This window comes from Callithrix jacchus, chromosome 1 (genome assembly GCF_049354715.1).
Source record: "Callithrix jacchus isolate 240 chromosome 1, calJac240_pri, whole genome shotgun sequence".
Taxonomy (NCBI): Eukaryota; Metazoa; Chordata; class Mammalia; order Primates; family Cebidae; genus Callithrix; species Callithrix jacchus.
Genome location: NC_133502.1, coordinates 86,951,270 through 86,974,743, shown reverse-complemented (window position 1 = coordinate 86,974,743; position 23,474 = coordinate 86,951,270). Strand labels below are relative to the sequence as shown.

General features: G+C 37.8%; 1 protein-coding gene and 1 pseudogene across 8 annotated transcripts in view; both read right to left on the bottom strand.

Moving 5' to 3' along the window:
• CNTNAP3 (contactin associated protein family member 3) overlaps positions 1 to 23,474 on the bottom strand; it is a 218,309-nt gene that overhangs the window by 16,329 nt on the left and 178,506 nt on the right. For all 8 annotated transcript variants that reach the window (XR_013526380.1, XM_078348872.1, XM_078348874.1 and 5 more), the window contains 4 exons: positions 23,256 to 23,383; positions 16,904 to 17,074; positions 15,697 to 15,915; positions 13,457 to 13,696 (listed from right to left, as the gene is read on the bottom strand). Coding sequence is in view for 7 of the 8 variants with exons in the window: in XM_078348872.1 (XP_078204998.1) it covers positions 13,457 to 13,696; positions 15,697 to 15,915; positions 16,904 to 17,074; positions 23,256 to 23,383 (758 nt within the window). In the remaining variant the exon portion in view is untranslated. The remainder of the gene's footprint in view (positions 1 to 13,456; positions 13,697 to 15,696; positions 15,916 to 16,903; positions 17,075 to 23,255; positions 23,384 to 23,474) is intronic.
• LOC100894858 (SH3 domain-containing kinase-binding protein 1 pseudogene) lies at positions 34 to 3,152 on the bottom strand (annotated as a pseudogene).

The window sequence follows — 23,474 nt, the reverse complement described above, 5'->3', positions numbered from 1 at the left end:
TTCTCCAAATCGTCTTCATCTTACATTTACATATGATTAATTTTCCAGTATAAATGTATAACTTAAAGGCAACTTACATCATCTTTGGGTTCAAATTTTTCCCAAATCCTTAATTTTTAAACATCTTTACTCAGATATAATCTGTATGCCATATAGTAGACCCAAATACAGTGTAAAATTCTAGGTATTTCTTTTAATATATTCACGGGCACATGCAAACATTGCCATGATCAATTTTAGAGTATTTTCACTACCCCCGACCGTCTCATTCCGTCTTACAAGACCCTTCAAACCTGCTAGCAGTCATTCTCTGTTTCTCCCCAACCTTCCAGCCCAGGCAACCACTAATCTACTTTCCGTCTCTGCAGAGGGTTCTATTCTGGAGATTTAATATCAGTGGAATCATATCATATGTGGTCTTTCTAATATGGCCTCTTTCACTTAGCAAGATATTTTCTTTTTTTTTCTGAAATTACATTTTATTAATGGAAAATATCATCAAAATAGTACCACTATGGACTAAACTGCCTGAGTTTTTGTTTCGCATTGAGATCTCAAAGTAGAAAAGCCTTTAGCACAATTTTGCTCTGTGTAAGTCACAACAAGTGCCAGCCCCGGGACTAAACCCTGGGGAAGATTCTCCTCTTGGATGGAATTTGTGTTGTGCTATCAAGACTTTTGTGCTAATCTTTCAAACAGGGACATGTTGAGGCAAACCTTTAATCTTTTGGCACAATATTATTTTGGCTGGGGCAGAAAATTTGAGTCTCAGACTCAGGATGAATAATGTGACATTTCATTGATCAAGTACTCATTTTGATTGTAGAGCTTTCTTTATGTCATTCACTTCTATCTGCAACCGAAGCCAGATATTCTTCTCTTCATCCAACTCAGACAATAACTGTTTAATCTCTTGTTTCTGCTGGTCCTTCATGTTCTCGATGATGCTCCTTAGCTGGCGGACCTGTGTCCTTAGCTCCTCCACAGCTGCCTGGCTGCTGGCCGCAGGCTCCATCTTTGGTTTTCCTTCCGTGCTGAACAGAGATGGGGAGTTGGCTCTGTGTCCAGCTGTTCCCAAAGAGGATGACAGGGGGGAGGGTGCTGCTGAGGACAAAAGGGCTGGCCCACCACCACCTGCTGCCATGGTCCCCGGAGTGGGTGGCAGGGATGCTTTGTTGTCCGACACAGATGTGAGGGACTGGGATGGAGGCCGCCTCCCCATAGCTTTTGGTCTTCTTGTGGTCGGATGACTGAGTTTCTCAGTAGATGACATCACGGAGTCAAAACCTTCTAGGTCGATGTCATTGCTGAGGTCCGAGAGATCTTTGTCCAGGATGCCAGAAAGCGAACTGCCCACCAAGTCAATCTTTGGACGGTCACCCCTGGTGTGTGTCAGTGGACCCACCGGTCGCTCTGGCCTTCTTGGGGGCAGTGCACCAGGTCTGCTGAGAGAATTGGTCTTAGGTGGCCAAGGCTTTTTTGACGGTATGTCAGGAACGGAGGACTTCTGTAAATCCAGTTTTGGCTCTCTCTCTCTCTCTGGTCTTTCTTTTTCTTCTGTTCTGTTGGGAAGCATTTCTGGTCTTTCAGGAGGTATCTTTTTAAGTTCATGTTTTCTCTCAGTGGTACCTGCCCCTTGTTTGATGACAGGAGCGGATGGAGGTGGTGGCTTCTTGGGTCTATTCCCCTCCTTTTCAAAGTCCGGTGGAAGTAACTTCACAAAGTTATCAGGGAACATGCCTCGTCTGCCGTTCAGCTCTCCTTCCCACCACCCTATGTCAATGCAGTCCCTATTGATGAGAATGACTATATCTCCTTCTTTGATTGTCAATTCATCATTCTGTGCCTCATATGGAAATATTACTTTGCAGTAATCCTTGCTCTTTGTCCTGCTGTCCATTTCTGTTTTTGATGAGTCTGGAGTTGCTTAGTTGCAGGTAGCTTCTTCCCAATAGTCTTTTCCACTGGCAGAAAGTCATTTTCTACTTCAATTGATCTTGGTCTTAGTTTGATTGGCTTGTCTTTGAAATGTCTCCAAAGCCCACTCCTTTAACTTTCTTGGGCTGGATTGCTGCAGTTGCCACTGTCCCATTGGCACCTTCAGACCTGGTGCTGCTTGAGTCACCCCCATCACTCTCGGAGCCTGTGGTTTCCCTTAAACTTGACTTGGACAGCTGCTCATCCTGGGAAATGCCAAGCTCATCCGACTCCCCTGACAACTCCTTGATGAAGTTGGAAGGAAACATTCCAGTCTTCCCGTTGAGAACACCTTCCCACCATCCTTCCTCTACCTCTCCTACCACCTCTTCGATGTCGCCAATTTTCAGCTCAAGTTCATCATCATTCTGGGGCAGGTAGCTGAATGCTACCTGACACTGGCGCCTCAGTCGCTCGCCTCTCTTATTGGTTCTTTTAAAATCGTCTCAGAAGACAGCAAAGAGTTTCCACTGGGCACTTCATGCATGGGCTTTTCTGGAGCTTTATTGGCGAGAGGGTCTTTCTTCATCTCTTTCTTTATTTCTCTTACAAAGTTGTCAGACAACAAACCTCTCCAGCCGTTGATCTGTCCCTCCCACCAGCCTCCATCCTCCTTCCTGATGTTGGTGATGATGCCATCCAAGCTGATTGTCAGCTCATCGTCGTGCTGGGCCTGGTAGTCAAACTCCACTATGGCCTCCACCATTGGCATGGAGCCGGGCCGGGCTGCCGAGGCAGCGTCAAAGTTGGCGGAGGCGGGCGTGGGGGTCGGGGCGCCGGGATCAGGGCGCGGGGAACCAAGCTCGGGGGTCTGGACGCGGTGGCGGTTGGGTGGGCTTCTTCCTCTGTGGCGGCGACTGCAGCTTCTGCCGCTGCCGCCCCCGGGCGACTCCTGCTGCTGCTGCTGCATCGCGGCCCAATGCGCCCAGCTACAGGGGTTTCCTGTTCCCCGCGAGGGGGGGAAAAAAAAAGCGCCGCCCAGACCAGCGCCCGGCAGCCGTGGCCGTGCCGCCCCGGTATTTTCAATATTCATCCATGTTATAGCATGTATCAGTATTTTATTCCTTTTTATTGGTGAATATTTCATTGGATGTAAATAATAATGGATGTGCTACATTTTGCAGATCTATTTAATAGTTGATGGACATTTGGGTTACTTCTACTTTTCGACTATAATAAATAATGCTACCATAAATATTCATGTGTAAGTTTTTCTATGGACATATATTTTTATTTTTCTTAGATATGTATATTTAGGAGTAAAATTGTTCAATCTTAACACCAAGTCTAAGATTTTGAGGAACTGCCATATTTTTTCCAAAATAGCTATACCATTTTACATTCCAAGCAGCAATTATGAGGGTTTTAATATCTCCACATCCTCACCACTATTTGTTATTATCTTTCTTTTAAATTACAGTTATACTTGTCTGTGTGAAGAGGTATTTCACTATGACTTGACTGCATTTTTCTACTGGCTATTGTTGCCAACCATCTTTTCATGATTTTACTGGGCATTCACACATATTTGCTGAAGAAATATCTATTTATAAACTTTGCATATTATTTAATTGGGTTATATTTCTTTTTCTTATTCAGTTTTAAAAGCTCTTAATTCGGATACGAGACTTTTATAAGATACATGATTTGTAATAATTTCTTCCATTCTGTGGGTTATTTACTTTTTCATTCTTCCATGTTTTAAGAGTTTTATAGTTTTAGTGCTTAGATCGAGGACTATTTGGGACACTTTTATGTATGTGTGAGATAGAGGTCTAATTTCATTCCTTTGCATATGCCTGTATATTCAGTTGTCTCAGAGACTATTTCTCCCCATTGGGTTGTCCTGGGACGCTTGTAAAATCTATTGACCATAAATGTGAGGATATCTATCAGGACCTAACTGTTTAGTCGTAAACCAGTTATACACTGCTTTGCAGTAAGTTTGGAAATTGGAAAGTGTGAATCTATCAAATTTCTTCTTCTTTTTAAAGATTGTTTTGGCTATTCTGCATCATTTCCATATGAAATCAGCTTGTCATCAGGAAAGAAGTCAGCTAGGATATTGATTGAAACTGCACTGAATCTGTATATTAATTTAGAGAATACTGGTATTTTATTTATATTAATTATTCAATCCATAACATAAAATATCTCTCCATTTATTTATATTTAATTTCGTTCAATGTTTTATAGTTTTCAGTGTTTTCCATTTCTTTTGTTAAATGTATTCCTATATATGTTATTCTTTTTGATGGTACTGTAAATAAAATTGCTTTATCGATTTTATGTTCAGATGGTTCATAGCTAATGTACAGAAATACAATTGATTTTGTATATTGATCTAGTATTCTGCAATTTTGCTGAACTTAGTTTTAAATAGTTTTAAGTAAATTCTTTGGGATTTTTCTATATAAAAAAGATCAAGTCATCTGCAAATAGAGATAGTTTTACTTTCTTTCTGATAGGGATGTATTTTTTTTTTTTTTCATTTTCTTGCCTAACCGGCCTTGCCTGAACCTCTAGTACAATGCTGAATAGAAGTAGTCAGAGTATACATTCTTGTCTTGTTCTTGATCTTAGGAAAAAAACATTCAGTGTTTATAATTAAATATAGTTTTAGCTATGTCTTTTTCAAAAATGTCATTTGTTAGATTGAGGAATTTACCTTCTATAAATTAGTTTCTTGAATTTAAACAAAAATTCAGGAAAGGATGTTGGATTTTATCCAATGACTTTTCTATATCAATAGAGACTATAATGTGTTTCTGTCCTTTATCCTGAGATATAGTGTATTATATTAATTGAATTTCAGCTGTTAAACAACTTTCCATTTGTGGGATCATTTCCACTTTGTCTTGATGTATAACCATTTTTATATGTGACTGGATTTGCTTTGGTAATATTCTGAGAATTTTCACATCTATCTACTTAAATTATATTGGTTGCTAGATTTAAAAAATATATATAGATATATCTGTGTCTGGCTTTGGTATTAGGGAAATAATGACCTTACAGAATAAGTTGAAAATGCTCCTTTCTCTTTTATTTTTTGGAAGAGTTTTGAACAACTGATACTTTTTATTTATTTAAGTAGTTGATATATTTTAAATAGTTGATATATTCAGATAGTTGATAGCATCAATTGTTTGAAACCATCTGGACCTGGACTTCTACTTTGTGTGGTATTTTAAAATTATTAAGACATTCCTTTTATTGTTATAGGCCAATTCATATTTTTTCCTTCTTCTTGAAAGAGAAGTAGTGGTTTGTGTTAATTTTGTAGTTAATGTCATCCTAGGAATTTTCCATTTTATCTAAGTTATATAAATTTTTTCAACAGTTGTTTACATTCCCTTGCAATCCATGTTATTTCTGTAAAGGTAGCAATATCACTCTTTCACATGTCATTCTTGTAATTTGAATCATCTCTTTTATTCTCAGTCAGTTGCACTAAAGGTTTGCCAATTTTGTTAACAATTTTAAATGACTGACTTTTGGTTTGGTTATTTTTTTTGTGTCCGTTTTATATTACCCATTTGAGAAATTTCTGCTGTTTATTTATTATTTCTGGCTTTCTACTTGTATTAGATTTAGTTTGCTCTTCTTTTTTCAGTGTCTTAAGGTGGAAGGCCAGGTTTTTAATTTGGGAACCTTTTTCTTTTTAAATATTGATGTTTACAGTTAAATATTTCCCTCTAAATACTGTTAGCTGTGTTACATATGTTTTACTAATGTTGTATTTTTGTTTTCATTTACCTCAAAGCCTTTTCTAATTTCCCTTTGATTTCTGAGTGTATAGTTTAATTTCCACACATTTGTGATATTCCACAATTTCTACCTGTTATTAATTTCATCCCGTTGTGGTTAAATAAGACCCTTCATATGCTTTCAATCCTTTTAAATGTGTTAAGGCTTGATTTCCAGGTAGCATGTTGTCTAACCTAGAGTATGTTCCAAGAACACTTGAGAAGAATATACATTCTGCTGTTGTTGAGTGGCGTGTTCTACAGATGTGTTAGGATGACTGGTGTTTTTTTTTCAAGTCTATTTTCTTGATAATCTTCTGAGTAATTATTCTATCCTTTATTGAAAGTGAAGAATTGAATCTCCAGCTTTTACTCCTGATTTGTCTATTTCTCTTTTCAGTTCTGTCAGGTATTCTTTATATAATTTGGGGCTATATTATTTACTGCATTTAAGTTTTAATTGTTATATCTTTTTGAGGGAATTACCCTTTTATCATTATAAAACTTCCTCTATTTTTAGTAGCACCTTTTGTTGTAGAGTTTATTTTGGCTCTCTAGGGTTACTGTTCTCATGGTACATGTTTTCTATTCTTTTATTTTCAAGTAACTTACCCCTTTCAATCTAAACTGGGTGTCCTTAGAAAGCATAGAGATTAAAATACTTCACATTAAAGCTGGAGATTCAATACTTCTTTTGTTACCCATTCTGACAATAATTGCCTTTTGATTGGACTGCTCAATCAATGAACATTTAATATTATTATTGATACAGTTAGATTTACATCTGCCATTTTCTTTTCCTTTTCCTGTAAGTTTCATTTGTTTTCTTTTCCTTTTCCTGTATGTTTCATTTGTTTTCTTTTCACTTTCCTTCTTAACATTATTTTGTATAGATGGATATTTTAGAATGTAACATCTTAATTTCTTTCTTGATTTCACTATATTTTGAGGCAAAATATATAGCATATATAATTTGCCCTTTAAGCATTTAAAATGTGAAATTCAGTGGCATTAATTAAATTTATAATATTGTGCAATTATTGCCTCTTTTGATTTCCAAAATTTTTTTACCACCCCAAAGATAAATTCTGTATTCATTCTCTGTTGACCCCTCGTCTCACTTCCTTGTATCCTTAAATCTACTTCATCTCTACAAATCTGTCTATTGATATCTAGTAAACATGGAGTCATATAATATCTACTCTCTTGTGTCTGGCTGGTTTCACTCAGCATAATGTCTTCTAGGTTCATCAATGTTGTATCATGTATCAGAACCTCATTCCTTTTATGGCTGAACAATATACCATTATATGTATACACTACATTTTTTAAAATCAATTCATGTGTTGATGGACACTTGTGTTATTTCCACTATTGTGATGATGCTACTATGAATATTTGTATAGAAGTATCTGCTTGAGTTCTTGTTTTCAGTTGTTTTGGTTATATATGTAAAAGTGAAATTGCTGGGTTCTAAGGTAATTCTATGTTTAACTATTTTGAGTTAACTCTAAATCAATTTCTACAGTGGCTGTGGCATTTGCATTCCCACCAGTAACAAAAGAGAGTTCCAATTTCTCTATGTTCTTGTCCAACTTGTTTTTTTTTTAATTATAGTTAACCTAGTAGGTTTGAAGAGGTACCTCATTGTACTTTTGGTTCGCATTTCCTTAATAACTAATGATGTTGAGTATCATCTTTCCATGTGATTATTGACTCTTTGTATATCTTTTTAGAGAAATGTCTGATAAAGTCCTTTGTCCAATTAGACTGTGTTTCTTTTTAAGCTGTGGAAGTTATTATCATATACTAGATACTGAACCTCTATCAGATATATAACTTGCAAATATTTTATCACATTTGGTGGGTTGTCTTATTTGATCCATAGAAGTTGTTAATTTTGATCCAGTCCAAATAATCTATTTTTGTTGTTATTGGTGTTGTTGCCTGCAGTTTTGGTGTGATCTTTAAAAAAACCACTGCCAAATCCAGGATTATGCATATCTGCCTCTATATTGTCTCCTAAAAATTTTATAGTTTTAGCTTTTAGACTTAGGACTTTGATTCACTTGGAGTTAATTTGGTAAGGGTCCAACTTCAATCTTCACATGTGAACATCCACTTTTCCTACCTTTATGTTGAATAGACTTATTTCCCTATTGAGTGATCTTGACCAAATAATGTTAAACGTCAATTGACTGTATGTATGAAGGCTCATTTCTGGCCTCTCGGTTTTGTTCCATTAGTTTATAGGTTTATCCTCATTCAGTGCCACATTGTTTTGATTAATGTAGTTTTATTAAGTTTTGAAGTAAAAAAGCGTGTGTTCTCCAAATTTGCTCTTTTGTAAAACTGTTTTGGCTATTCTGGGCTTTTTCAAATTTGATATAAATAGTGATACAGGATTTTCCATTCGTACAAAAAGTGCTTTGGGGATTTCGATGAGAATTAGATTGAATCTGCATATTGCTTTGGGTTGTATTGTTATTTTAATAATATTAAGTCTTCCAATTCATGAATATGGAATGTCTTTCCATCTATTTAGGTCTTCTTTAATCTCTTTCAACAATGTTTTATAGTTTTCAGTATCCAAGTCTTTCACTTTCTTGGTTAAGTTTATTTCTAAGTTTTTTATTCTTTTTGATGATAATGCAAATGAAACTGTTTATTTAATCTCACTTTCAGATTTTTCATTGCTAGAGAAATACAAACAAATTTTTGTATTTTTTGTATCCTGCAATTTTGCTGAATTTATTTATTTTCTCTGACAGTTTTTATTTTCTGAAGAGTTTTCTATACATAAGATAATGTAATCTGAGAGACAGTCCTATTCCAATTTGGATGACTTGTATTTCTTCTTCTTGCTTAATTGTTCTAACTGGACCTTCCAGTACCATGATAAATAGAGGTGGTAAAACCAGGCGTACTTGTCCTGTTTCTTATTTTAGGAAAGTTTTCACCACTGAGTGTGATGTCAGTTGTAGGTTTTACATATATGGTCTTTATCATATTGAGAAAGTTCCTTACTATTCCTAGTTTATTGAGTGTTTTTCTTCTTAAATAATGAAAGATTACTGGAGTTTGTTAAATATTTTTTCAGCAACAATTAAGATAATCATGTATCTTTTCCCTCATTCTATTAATCTTGTGTAATACGGTGACTGATTTTCATTTGCTGAACCACTCCTGAAAGCCTGGGATAAATCCTACTAGGTTTTGGTATATAAGCCTTTTAATAAACTACATGACAATTTTTTTGTTTTATTTTCTTTAGTGATTGCTCTAAGCTTGCATACATATACCTTATCAAGAATCTTCTTCAGGTTTACACTAACTCAATATAAGTGAGATTTAGAAAAGTTATTTCTACATAGCTCAATTTCCTCTCTTTTGGAACTATTTTTATACATATTAAACTCATTATTATTTTATATAATTTGTTCTCTTTTAAAAAATCTGAGAAAAGAGGAGGCTGAGGCAGGAGAATTGCCTGAACCCAGGAGGTGGAGGTTGTGGTGAGCTGAGATTGTGCCATTACACTCCAGCCTGGGTAACAAGAGCGAAACTCCATCTCAAAACAAACAAACAAACAAACAAACAAACAAACAAACAAACAAAAAAACAAATCTGAGAAAAGAAAAAAGAGCAAGTAAATATTTACAGACTTTGTCTATAAACATTCTTATTTACCATTTCTGGTTCTCTTTCTTTGTTCCTCTGACTCATTCTACCATTTAGTGTCATTTCCTTATTTCAGTACAGCCTTGCTTCCGTCTGTCTCCTGTGTGTTCTCCTAAAATATATATTTCTATAGGCCTGACAATGAAATATATAATTATATATTGATACATTCTCTATTGTAGTTTTATACTTTGTTTTTAAAATAGTAAGCACTGAAAATAAGAAATATGACTATACTTTATTTTATAATTACCTGCACACTTACCTTTATTAATGCTATTTGTTTTTTGTGTGTAGAGTCAGATTATTGTCTGGGTTACATCCCTTCAGCCTGAAGGAACGTTCTTTGTTATTTCCTTTAATGCAGGCTTATAGCAGTGAATTCTCTGCTTTTTCTAAGTAGGAATTTATTTTATTATCTTTTTTAATTTTTAGTTTTTATGAAAACCTAATAGTTATATGTATTTATGGGTAGAGGTAATATTTTGATACAAGTAAACAATGTGTAATGATCAAATGATGACAGCTGAGATATTCATTACCTTAAACATTTATCATTTCTTTTTGTTAGGAACATACCAGTTCCACTCTTCTAATTATTTTGAAAATATACAATAAATTATAGTTAACTATAGTCATCCCGTGCTACTGAACATGAAAGATGATTTTGCTGGGTATAAGTTTCTTGATGACAATGGTTTTCTTTTATCTCTTTGAATATGTTATCTCATTGCCTTGTGGGCTCCATTGTTTCTGATTAGAAGTCAGCTATTAATCCTGGTGTTTCCCTGTATATACTATTCTTCTCTTTCTGCTTTTAAAATTTCCTTGTTGACTTTGGCTTTCAATGTTTTTAATAAGATGTGTCTGGATATAAACTTCTTTGTGTTATCTGTATTTCACTGAGCTTCTGTATGTTAGATTAATGATTTTTCATTATTGTGGGGACGTTTTCAACCATTTTTTTTTCAAAATTTTTTTCTGATCCTTTCTCTTTTGGTATTTTCAATTATAAATATGTAGGTGTGCTTAGTTATGTCTGATATTTCTCTGATGCGCTGTTTATTTTTTCATTATTATTTCTCTGTCTTCTTCAGGATACGTAATCTCTATTGATACTGTTTCAAGTATGCTGATTTTCTTCTTTTCTCTGTTTAACTTCCCTGGTTTAACTCATTATTCTCTTGGAATTATCAACATTCTATTAATTGCTTATTACCAAGATCTTCATATCACTATGCTTAAACTTATCCATGCTCTGTTCCAAATAGAAATCAGGTCACTCGGGGAGGGCTACCAAGCTGTGTGTTTTCATGGCATCCCTCTTGCTCAAATCTGTCTTACTGCTTTGAAGCTGTGGGCACTGAGAGTGGCCTGCTCCTTTGCAGTAAAATCTTTGCTTACAAGTAAGACACAGGTGGGAAAGGTAACTTCTTGCCTTGCCTCTCCTGGTGTAGAAACTGTTCCCTACAAGCAAGCTGGAATGAGGGTAATTGGGATACAGTATTTTCCAGTTGCCATGCCTGAAGACCTTATTTCCAGGAATGGGGAGTTGGTGTGAGAAGGAAGCCCCAGACTTCTCAACTGTTTCTACGTGGACAGAGCTTCTGTCACACAAAGCTGGGGGTTATAAGAAATGCCAGCACCCAATCTTGGGGTAATGCAGAATCTCTGGAGTAGACCTTGGGAGAAGAGTAGACCTGTTAGACCTTTGGCTTCTTGGCTACATCCATATAGAGTGGAGCTTCCATCATACTGAGCTAGAGATAGGGAGGTTCAGGGAGAGAATCTTGGCTTAAATGCTCAAACTCTGATTGTTATTACTCATTAATAAATGTTTCTTCATTTGATGTATTTCCTTAAGGACATTTTTAGAGACTTTCAATAGTTGTTTTTTAAAATAATAATTTTTACCAGTTATGCCTATTTCATATGAGAGAGGGTTTACAGAGCTCCTTATGTGGCCAGGCTGGAAATGTGTGAGTACTATGTTTTTCCTTTGAATTTTACCTCCTCTTTAAAAATCTATTTGCTTTGTAGGAGGCATGGAACAGATCTCCTGCAGTAGCTAGAGAAAAGATGATCTGAGGACTAACCCTCCTTCAAGGTCAAAATTTAGAAATGTTCTTTTATGCTTAAGATGTTTCTCAAATTTATTGTTTGGACATAAAGGTTAATCTAAAGTGATATCTACAGTATTCTGAGAGAGAAAGGTTGAAGGGCTTTCAGCTTCTCTTAAAACACTTTATGAAAGGTTGACATTTTAATTTTATATCATGTTAATTTCAAAAATGTGTTCAGCGTGCACACACACACACACACACACACACCCCAGATATACCCATAAGTACAAATAAAATGTTGACAGATGCTCATTGTCTTGGAATACTACTCCACTCTTTCCATTTCCATAAAATATAAAGAATTTACTAAAAATCCAGATCGCTCTTATTAGATTAAGTAATCTAACTGTAATGTATCCCCCAGCTACTGGATCACCATTTCCCATTTGCTTACAATACAATGTCTACGCCTGAGATAATTTTGGGTTATAAAACAACATTCAAATTGCACTTAGCTAATGTGCATTGGGAATGCTTCAGAAATCAGGACTTATGCTCATGAAGAATTGGTTACTCCTGACGTTGGCTTTCAGATATAAAGAGGGCTCTGCATTTGCTCCAGAACTACGAGATTTGCTAGCACAGAGATCTTCAGGACTAACAAAAGACATATGGGAGACCTTTGAACATTTAAATGACTTCTAGATAATGAATTCTCAAAATTCTTTTGAAAGTCACCCAATTTTATAGTGATTAAAGCCTGTTTTGCTGCTAAAAACAATATGTGTAACAGCCCAGAGACACTTAAAAAAGCTATTACATTTTAGCTCTATGACTCAATATTCTAAGAGGTTTCATAAAGGTATTATAAATATTTTAAAGAAGTCAGTACAGGATACTTAATACTAAAATCATTCCCTTTCTTGTTTTTTTCCCCTGAGATGGAGTTCTCAGTCTGTCATCCAAGATGGAGTGCAGTGGCGTGGGCTGTGCTGTCCAGGATGGAGTGCAGTGGTGTGGGCTGTGCTGTCCAGGATGGAGTGCAGTGGCGTGGGCTGTGCTGTCCAGGATGGAGTGCAGTGGCGTGGTCTTGGCTCATTGCAACCTCTGCCTCTCGGGTTCAAGCATTTCTCCTGCCTCAGCCTCCCGTGTAGCTGGGATTATAGGTGTGCACCACCACGCCTGGCTAAGTTTTGTATTTTTAGTAGAGACGGTGTTTCACCATGTTGGGCAGGCTGGTCTTGAATTCCTGACCTCGTAATCCAACTGTCTTGGCCTCCCAAAGTTCTGGGATTACAGGCGTGAGCTACCACATCCAGCCCTTTTATTCTTTTCAAAACATGATTGTCCCTGAGCAGAAGCTGTGTGATGCCCCATTACACTACTCTAAGAAGAGTCAAGCATCAGAGAGCAAAGTGTCTGAGTGATTCTGTTAATGACATGTCAATATTTAGTTAAATGTGAATTTCCCCTCCTAGTTAATATGCTTGTTTTATAAGAAAATATATTTTTATAAAGGCCTCTTGAATCACTTCAAGTCATTGTCACAAGTGACAATGGGTAGAAGTATTGGTCAAGCCTAGGAGTTCAAGTCCAGCCTGGGTAAAAGAGAGGCTTGAACAGCAAGAAGTTATCTTTAAAAATTAAAAACAAAAATAACAATGATGATTTACTGACCTTAAAATTAGAAGAGTACAAGGACAGAGTTTTGAAAACCAAATTATTTCGAGAGTATTAACATTGAACAGATGCTAGGGGTAACCCAGAGATCTTCTAAATAAGAAATCCAGAGAGGACTGATAGTCTTAAGTTTTCAAAAACAGTCATACCCCTTCTAAATTCAATAAAGGAATTTGGTGCAGAAATTATTCCATTTCAAATAACTCGATCATATCCTTTCTTTACAATATCAAATGCCAGAAGCCTTCTTCATATTATTTAAGTTTCACGTAGTTTCCCTATAACCTGCACCTTGGTCACACTTACCATTGGAGCAGAACGGCCCATCGTATGCTGAGAAGGCACAGTCACAGGCAACCCCTCTGCGTTTCTCTCTGCATTTCCCTTCATTGCGACACAAATGTCCATAGCTGCTGCAGTGTCCCACACACCCCGGCTCCACTCCTGGCGTCACTGTGGCTCTTTCTTCCAGATCCAGGGCCACTCCATTCAATTGCAGAGACCGAATGCATCCTAGAAAGCCTCTTTGTCTGGTGGCCGTTCCACCTACAACGGAAATACTGCAAATAGATATGTGTTCCTTGGTATTTTATTCAAGATTTTGTGTCCATGTCAAATTCAGGCCTTATGGAGAGTGGCAACAATCACAATGTGTTAAAAAATTTTGTGAACCTATGCAATTTTTAAAATATAAACTGTTATGTGATATCATGAAGCTTTAAATGATATTGAAGAAAATATTTATTCACACAACTTTCAAACATGGTGAGTCTGGCAAATAGTCCTTCTAAAAACATTTCTTTAACTTCAGGTAAGAAAGAATTTCACTTTAGTTCCTTTACAAAGAACAAAATATATAATATAAACCACATTAAACATTATTTTACTTTCTTTATGAATAAGAATGTGCATTATAATGGTTAGGTATGAACTTTCAGATTTTTTACAATAATAGAAATATATACAGATACATTTCTCACTTGGATGGACTCCGAAAATAAAAAGTGAAAACAAATAGAGAAGCAAAGGAGAAGTTGGAAAGGGTGACACCATGCCCCAGGATCGCCTCCTCTCAGAGGATACAGTGCTAAACAGTAATTGAATACTGCATGCATGCATATTTTGTCATGTCAAACTTGAATGTTGAGAAACCATTTAGAGAGTTTTACAACACTTGTGTAGTGACAAACACCATTATGAAGGCAACAATTCCCAATGTTAGGAATACTGAAATTATCTAGAGTTTCTGGAAAACGTAGAGTTTTGTGCCTCTTCCCAGAGATTCCAATTCGGTGGGCCTAAGGTGGGGGACCCAAATATGAACTGTCAATCAGCTTTGTGGGTGATTCTGAAGTCAGTGAATGCTGATTCTAGATGAATTTTATGCTAATTGTATTTCTAGGCATTCCATTAAATAATCTCCAAGATTACAAGTGAGAAAATCAAGTTCTTAGTTTGACTCCTCTGTGTATCCCTCCTTTCTGGTAGTTTGATGGTTTCATGTCCTTTGAAAAAGCCTCATTGCACCTTAATATGAGAGCTAACCACACTTGAAGCTAGGTTTTAGAAAGTCACAGTATAATACCCCAATCCATACTCACACACCCACATCCACATACACACATGGATTCACTGTGTAGTATTTAGTACCTGGAAGTTGTATCTACCCACCTCCTATAAATTAGGTTGTATGATAATTTGTGATTTAGTGCAGTTTTAATTAGATTGCCTTCTTATTCACTTTAAAACATATAAGAAATGAACAAGCGGAAGCTTTAATCTGTGTAGCTCCTAAGTTAGAATAGTTTCAAAAGTAATATAGCAAAATATATTTTTTCCAAAGGGGAAAAATAAACAACAGTGATAAAAAAGTAAATAAGCAAACTGAAGGAAAGACTTTCCTGACCCAGAGCTATCACCTTTAAATAAATGAACTGCAAGAACAGCGGAGCAAGACCAGGTTATAAACAAGGAGCCTGCGATGAGACAGCCCCAGAAGTGAGGACAGCAGCAAGGAAAACCAGGAGTGGGCTCCTGGAAGCCTGGCCCTGGGGAGGTGCACAGTGCTGCTTCCACTCAGCAGATCTCCTATGGCCTGGTTTTGAGTGGACCCTGGAGGACCTCTGCCCCAATTACAAGTTCTCTAACTCCACTGAGAAGTGACACTGAAGAAATGGATAAAAACATCTAGTTATCACACTAATAGTGTTGATAAAATATAGCTGTCACACAAGCCAATCCTCTGCAATATGAATGGCTCAAGTTTGGGGATCTGCTATCCTGGGATCTCTCTCATTAGCTGGTTACTCTACCTCTCTGAGGCTTGGCTATCTCCTCTATAAACAGATGACTATACCTAAACAGTGAAGTATTAAATAAGAAGCATACAGCAAGGTCCTGGAACCTAACAGGTTATCAGCAAATAGTGCCAATAGCAGTAGTAGTGGTTGTTGGTAATTGTTGCTCGCAGTACATTACAGTTCTGATTTTCTTTTGGTCCCTCTCAGCATTCACACTAAATTTAGTTATAAACCACCAGCACTCACCGATGAAGAGCTGACTGTTGAGCTGTAAACGAACATGCCCATCAGCAGGGGCAGGCTGCATCTTCCCAGGGAGCTGATCAACTTGAAGAGACGCTCCTTTAACATTTCTTTCTGCCCTCACGTGGTGCCACCGATTGTCATTAAAGGGAGTGGGTGACTGCACTGTGACCTCACAAGGTCCATTCCCCACATCAAAGGAAAAGGTCACTTCTGTGGGAGCTAGAAATATTAGATATGAATATTGCTCAAGTAAATTCACAGGGAAGAAAATTGAACCTGGTGCAGACACAGGAAGAAATGAAGGCATGCTCAGGATGGAAGGAGACAGTGACAACAATGCAGAAAAACACTGATTTGGGGAAGAGAGGGCAGAAGAAATCTGTATCCTGGAGGAAAAAATGAAACAAAATGAATTTTAACATATTTATCCTCAGAGTTTACAATTCAACCTTGCTAAGTCCTAAATAGCAGAGAGATGTAACCATAGCTAGAATCCCAAATAGTATTTGGTTTTTAGGTTTCAGTAATTTTATTTAAAAATGGCTCAAAGTCTCATCTAATTCTGTAAACACTGAATGTAAATTTGGCAGTCATAAATTAAGCTTTGGGTATGTGAAAAACAATATGTCTGGTCAAGTATTTTTGGAATTCAGTAAACAATGTGATGAGCTTGGTTTAAAGCTCTGGCTCTGCTGTCCTGTACTCGAGGGCAGGCATGACGTTTTAATGGATTATTATGTCCTTCATGCCTCATTGTTTTGTTTTCTCTTAAAAATGATAACCTGGCTGGGCATGGCAGCTCATGCCTGTAATCCCAGCACTTTGGGAAGCTGAGGTGGGTAGATCACTTGAGGCCACCTGTCTCTACCAAAAACACAAATGTAGCTGGGCATGGTGGTGCGTACTGATAGTTCTAGCTACTCAGGAGACTGAGGCAGGAGAATTGTTTGAACCCAGGAGACGGAGGTTGCAGTAAGCCAAGACAGTACCACTGCGCTCCAGTCTGGGTGACACAGCAAGACCCTCCCTCGTTTTCTCTCTCTCTCTCTCTCTCAAAAAAAAAAAAAGGTTACCTAAAATCAAAGAAGTTTAGTGCTTTATAGGGAAATACAATCAAAGAATGAAATAACATTAACATTTTGTGGAGTTAAAGCTTTTATTGCTAAGTAATGGGTACCCTGTGACTTGTCCAGAGTAGGCAGCTTACCCCGCAGCTCGAGCCTGATGAAGTCTGTGATCCCCAGGTTCTCCATAAACACCCCAGAGGAAACTGTGGTCTTAAAAAAGAAACATACATCAGCAGTGAGTTCTCCGTGGAAAGCAGGGAAGTGAAGGTATGAAGTCTCAGTGTTGAAGGAAGCTGAATTCCAAAATGACTCTGTTTACAATAGAGAAAACAACAAAAGGAAAAAAGTCATGAAACAAAAATAACAGTTACATTTGATACTGACAGGATTATGTCTGCTAAACACATTAATAATGTATGTGAGCCTTCACTCAGGGTTCTGAGCATCTGTGTCATATAGTCATGACATAAACTGCTAAATGGTGATTATGTTGACAATTAGAGTCCTGTGTCAGAGAAGGTCAAACAAAAGCCAAACAAAAGCAGTAAGACCAGCAAAGCAATGGTGGCAGGGTGAAGTTCAGAATTATCTCAAAGGTGCAGCTGACAGAACTTACTGAAGAACTGGATGGGATGTAAGAGGAAGAGTTGAGTCTAAGATGACTTTGGGATTTTTGGTCTAACTAGGAGGGAAAATAATTCTGAAGAAGCAGGTTTGAGAAGCAGCTCCATTTGGGATACACTAAATTTGAGATATCTATCAGGCATCCAAGTAGAGATATGAAGGAGGTAGTTGGATAAATGACTCCAGAAGCCAGAATAAAGACTCTTGCTTTCTGTCTTTTCTGTGTGTGGGCGCGCGCGCGCGCGCGTGTACACACACACACACACACACACACACACACACACACACACACAGATACTGTCCTAATAATTCCCTTCATAGCAAGAACAACCAAGAACAAGAAGCTTATTTTTTCCCTTCTGTCCAAAACCCACTCCAGGACTGCACTTCACATGTCTTCCTCAGGTCTCTTTAGTGTCTTTCATTCTGGAACAATGTGTCAGTGTTTTCTTATCTTTTGTGTTCTTTTGACTTTTTGGTATATTTCAGTTGATTTGCGGAATGTTCCTCAACTTGCATTTGTCTGACATACTCATGACTGGATTCATGTTGTGCATTTTTTTTTTGTCAGAAATACCTCAGAAGGGCTGCTGTGTTCTCCTCTGTATGTCATGGCAGCAGGCAGCAGTGCTCATTGGCCCCGTCACTGGTCCTGTTAGTTCTGACTGCCTTGTAAAGTGGCAATTGTCAAGTTTCTTCAACATGAAGCTATTATTTTTCTCTTTGTAATTCATATATTTTGGACACTTTAAGGTTACAGAAACACAACTTTACCCACTTAAAAAATTTTTCACCCACTGGTTTTATAATGTATTGATGGCTCCTGCTTGAGTTTTTATTCTGATGGCTGCCTGTGGTGATTTTCTAAGTTCCATCATTCCTTCCACATCAGTTGGTTGACATGCCTCTGTTAGAAATAGCTTTTCGCTTGATCTTTTACTGATTTATTTGTGTATTTATCCATTTGTTTATTTACCTCACTCTTGAATTCCTATTCTATTCAATGGTTTATAATGTATAATGTATTTTGATGCTTAAGTTGTCTCAAATGCGGCAGCTCCTTTAAGATGACACCAATGTCCTTTTTTGAGCTCTTTTTTCCCTTTTGTCATAACAAAATGATCCAGGCTCATCTTAAAGATATTTTTTGGCCACAATTCTGGAATCAGCCTTTTCCAAGGAGTTGTGGCTTCCCTTTTAGTGGAGAATGATACGAAATGGTGTTTAGAAACCCAGATCTGCAGGCTAGATATTTACTAGGGTGTCACTGCTTCTAGCCCTCTTAGTAGTCAGCCAGGAGATACATGTATTTGTTTATCAGATACACACACACTCCCTCTCTCTCTTCTCTGTCTATTCTATCGTTTTCTATTATGTGCATTAAGATTCATGAGTTTATGTGGATACCTCCACTTTTAACCCCGCACTACAGATTTCATTACAGTCTTCCTTCTTCCCACATGTATAACTCTTTCTTCAGTGAGAAGACCAGCTCCTACTCTCCTCACTGTATTTACATCTTTGCTCATTCCTCAGTGTGAAACCAAGCTTCTAGCCCAGTGGTTACTTCCTTGACCCCATCCCTGCAGATCCCCTAGTCCCCAGCTGCCCCAAAGGAAGAGAAAAAAAAATCAATAAATATTATGTTAAAAAAAAGAGATGGAACTCCAGATGGATTAAAGACTTAAACATAAGACCTGGCATGATAAAAACCCTAGAAGGAAATCTAGGCAAAACTATCCAGGACATAGGAGTAGGCAAGGACTTTATGAACAAAACACCAAAAGCATTGTCAACAAAAGCCAAAATAGACAAATGGGACCTAATCAAACTCCACAGCTTCTGCACGGCAAATGAAACAGTCACTAGAGTGGATCGGCAACCAACAGAATGGGAAAAAATTTTTGCAGTTTACCCATCTGACAAAGGGCTGATATCCAGAATTTACAAAGAACTCAAACGGATTTACAGGAAAAAAACAAACAAGCCCATTCAAAAGTGTGCAAAGGATATGAACAGATACTTTACGAAAGAAGACATATATGAGGCCAACAATCATATGAAAAAATGCTCATCGTCACTTGTCATCAGAGAGATGCAAATCAAAACCACATTGAGATACCATCTCATGCCAGTTAGAATGGCGATCATTAAAAAATCTGGAGACAACAGATGCTGGAGAGGATGTGGAGAAAAAGGAACACTTTTACACTGTTGGTAGGAGTGTAAATTAGTTCAACCATTGTGGAAGACAGTGTGGCGATTCCTCAAGGCCTTAGAAATAGAAATTCCATTTGACCCAGCAATCCCATTACTGGGTATATATCCAAAAGACTATAAATCGTTCTACTATAAGGACACATGTACACGAATGTTCATTGCAGCACTGTTTACAATAGCAAAGACCTGGAATCAACCCAAATGCCCATTGATAATAGACTGGATTGGAAAAATGTGGCACATATACACCATGGAATATTATGCAGCAATCAGAAATGATGAGTTTGTGTCGTTTGTAGGGACATGGATGAATCTGGAGAACGTCATCCTCAGCAAACTGACACAAGAACAGAAAATGAAACACCGCATATTCTCACTCATAGGTGGGTGATGAAAAATGAGAACACATGGACACAGAAAGGGGAGTACTAAACACTGGGGTCTATTGGGGGGAAAGGGGAGGGCCAGCGGGAGGGGGAGGTGGGGAGGGATAGCCTGGGGAGAAATGCCAAATGTGGGTGAAGGGGAGAAGGAAAGAAAAGCACACTGCCATGTGTGTTCCTACGCAACTGTCTTACATGCTCTGCTCATGTACCCCAAAACCTAAAATCCAATAAAAAAAAAAAAAAGAGATGGTGCTCACTTTGGCAGCACATATACTGAAAAAAAGAGATGAAGATAAGGAAAGGGAAAGAGAGAGGAAGAGGAAGCTACAGGGGAAGTTTTCGAGAAGAAAATATTTTATTTTTCTTTATTTTTGTTTGTTAGTTTATTTACTTATTTATTTTAGAGATGAGGTCTTGCTTTGTTACCCAGGCTGGAGTGCAGTGGAATGAACATAGCTCACTGCCACCTCACATTACTGGGCTCAAGAGATCATCCCACCTAAGCCTTCCTAGTCACTCGAACTACGGGCCACCATGCCCAGATAATTTTTCATTTTTTTTGTAAAGATGGGGTCTCGCCATCTTGTCCAGGCTTGTCTTGAACTCCTGGGTTCAAGCAATCCTCTGATTTCATTATCCCAAAGTGAGAAGGGAATATTTCAAATATTATACTTGCTTTTCTCCATACTTTCATTAGTCTTGCTGAAAGTATGATATAAACAGAAAGTGAATTATATATCCTGAAGAGTCTCACAAATATAGCCACATTTGGAGAGAAGTGAAGGACTGAGGTAAATTTCCATGAAGAAAATAATCTGAAAAGTGTTTTTTAGAAGTCTAGAGTACCTATAAACCAGTGTTTAACATCAGAGTATTAATAGGCAGGGGAAAAAGCTACAGATTTCCAGGGGTTAATACTGAACTGTGGGAAAAACCTGAAGCCTGTGGATATGCCCTCCATGCTGCAGAGTGATGCCTGGTACAGGATATTTAATAATTCTTGAAGATAAAACAGCACAGAAGATGGCCAGTAAATCAGATTCAACTAAACAGATCCCCCCCTCACCAAATTGAGCTCTTAGATTATGGGAAAAAATACTGATAGGATGACTGACTCTAGTCTTGATATTACACAGAAGGACAAGAAGTATGAGTCTGATTGTGAAGAGATGCATGTCCAGAAGAATTCAACTCTATCACATACAAATGAATTACATGTCTGGACAGACCTGCCACTACAAGTATATACAATGTTTTAAAAAAGCAGAGAAACAGCGCAAACATAGAGAAAGAAGGAAGGAAGGAAGGAAAAAAGGAAGGAAAAAAAAAGAAAGAAGAAAAAAGGGAGGGAGAAGGAAGGTCGGAAGGAGGGAGGGAGGGAAGGAAGGAAGGAGGAAGGAAAAGAAAAAAGAAAATGGAGGGGGGAAAGGAAGGAAGGAAGGAGGGAGGGAGGAAAGGAAGGAAGGAAGGAAGGGAAGGAGGGTAAAAGCCAAACTGAATGGGAGGGAGGGAGGAAGGAAGGAAAGGAGGGAGGGAAGGAGGGAGAGAAGGAGGAAGGAAGGGAGGAAGGGAGGAAAGAAGTTAGGAAGGAAGGGAGGGAGGAAGTTAGGAAGGAAGGGAGGGAAGGAGGGAGGGAGAAGCCAGACTGAATGGGAGGGAGGAAGGAAATTAAGAGAGAACACAACAGAAGGAAAGAAAAATTCCATGAGTTTCATAGCATGGGAATAATATAAAAACCAATTCAGTAAAATAAAAGCTAAAATATGAGATAATTTAAAAACAAAAGACCCAAACAAAATCACAGAGGTAACAGATAAATCAGAAATATCCATAAATGAAGAACACAGCTGATAACAAATTACTGACATTGGGAAAAGCTTAGGATAATCATACTGAATACAGAGGAGAAGAACAAAGAGATTAAAGCAATTGGAAGAAACAGAAAAAATGTATGGGGGGCAAAGGAAACAAGTCAACAGTCCCAGATGCAGAGAATCCAACAAATGAAACAGAAAATGTATTCAAAGCATAATAAAAACCATTTTTTTCTTAAAGGAGAACAGAAATTTTAGGTCAAAATAAGCATATTTTATTTTATTAAAAAAATTAAAACAATAATTAAGTCTAAGGCATATTCTGGATACGTCTTTGCAATTAAAAGATAACATATCTGTCAAGAGCCATGAAGAGTCTAGATTTCACCCTACTTGCAAACTAACAATTTAGCTTGCCACAGATTCATGGATGCTGATAGAAAACACAGAATTTCCGGGTCAGAGTTAAAGAACTTTATTGCTCGCTGCATGCACAGCAGGCAGCATGAGCATCAGAATATTTGCACCGGTTCCCTTTAACTTCAAATCTTCAAGGGTGACATGATCCTTGGGCCCAGATGGATGCGACACACACACAGTGGGTAGATTTGCGTCTCAGATGAGGAGCCCCCAGATGTGGGTTTGGGACTCCTTGAGCAAGCAGGAGATAAGCCAGTCCCCCTCCTCTCTGGGGAGTGAGTACACATTGATAGTGATGCTGTGTTCTCTTTGAACTACTTAGCTGCCTACATGACTGGCTACAGAAACTGCCTGGTATTAGGGGATGGAGACGCCATGCCATCTGGCACTCTCAGCAAGAATATGCAGAGACACTCAGGCTCCTTATTGAACCACTCTCTCAGCAGCAGCCTCCACAAACTGAGGTAGAGCAGGAAATAAAAATACATTAGTCTCAGACTTTTCCACAGCAATGTATGATGCTAGTGGATAAGAAACACCTTTACAATATTTCTCAGGGAAAGATTTTTCCTAGCTCAGTTGTGGTTCACGCGCTGGGCAGGAGGTAGATCCTCACAGGCATGAAAGAACCCTGGGCTAATAATAGCGCCAATGAGGTGGGGGAGGGAGGACTCGACCATGGAAAAATGAATGAAAATGCTGCAGAAAAGAGATTAATACACACTCAGAAAATACTTTATCTAATGACTGTTCTGGAAGAAATAATGATAAATGGATAATAAATCCATTTAACCAAGTAATAAGTTAAAACAAAGGTGATTCATTCTCTATAAACTGATGCTTCAGTAAGGAAACACGGATCTTCGATACTGACTGTGCCTTTATGGTATGTGTGTTTTCCCGATATTCGTCCCAGTCCCAGTACTGCCACTGATTTTCTCTCTGGCCAAAATAAGGGCCTTTGTCTACTCTTTTATAACCAAAATACTATTGTTATGAAAAGAAAGCTTTTTCTCGCTATTACTTACTATCTCCGCGGCAGAGCAGCGGCCCCAGTGTATAAGCTGCTTCAGAATGTGGTCGGCCTCCACCCATCATCACGATCTGAGTGACTGGCAGGTGCTCCTTTTGGGAAAAGACTATTGTGTCACTGGTCCTAAAAATAAACAACCAAAACCCTTAAAATTATTCCGATTAACATACAGGCAAAATTAACTCTGATCTCTTACTGCAATTTGAAGCAACAT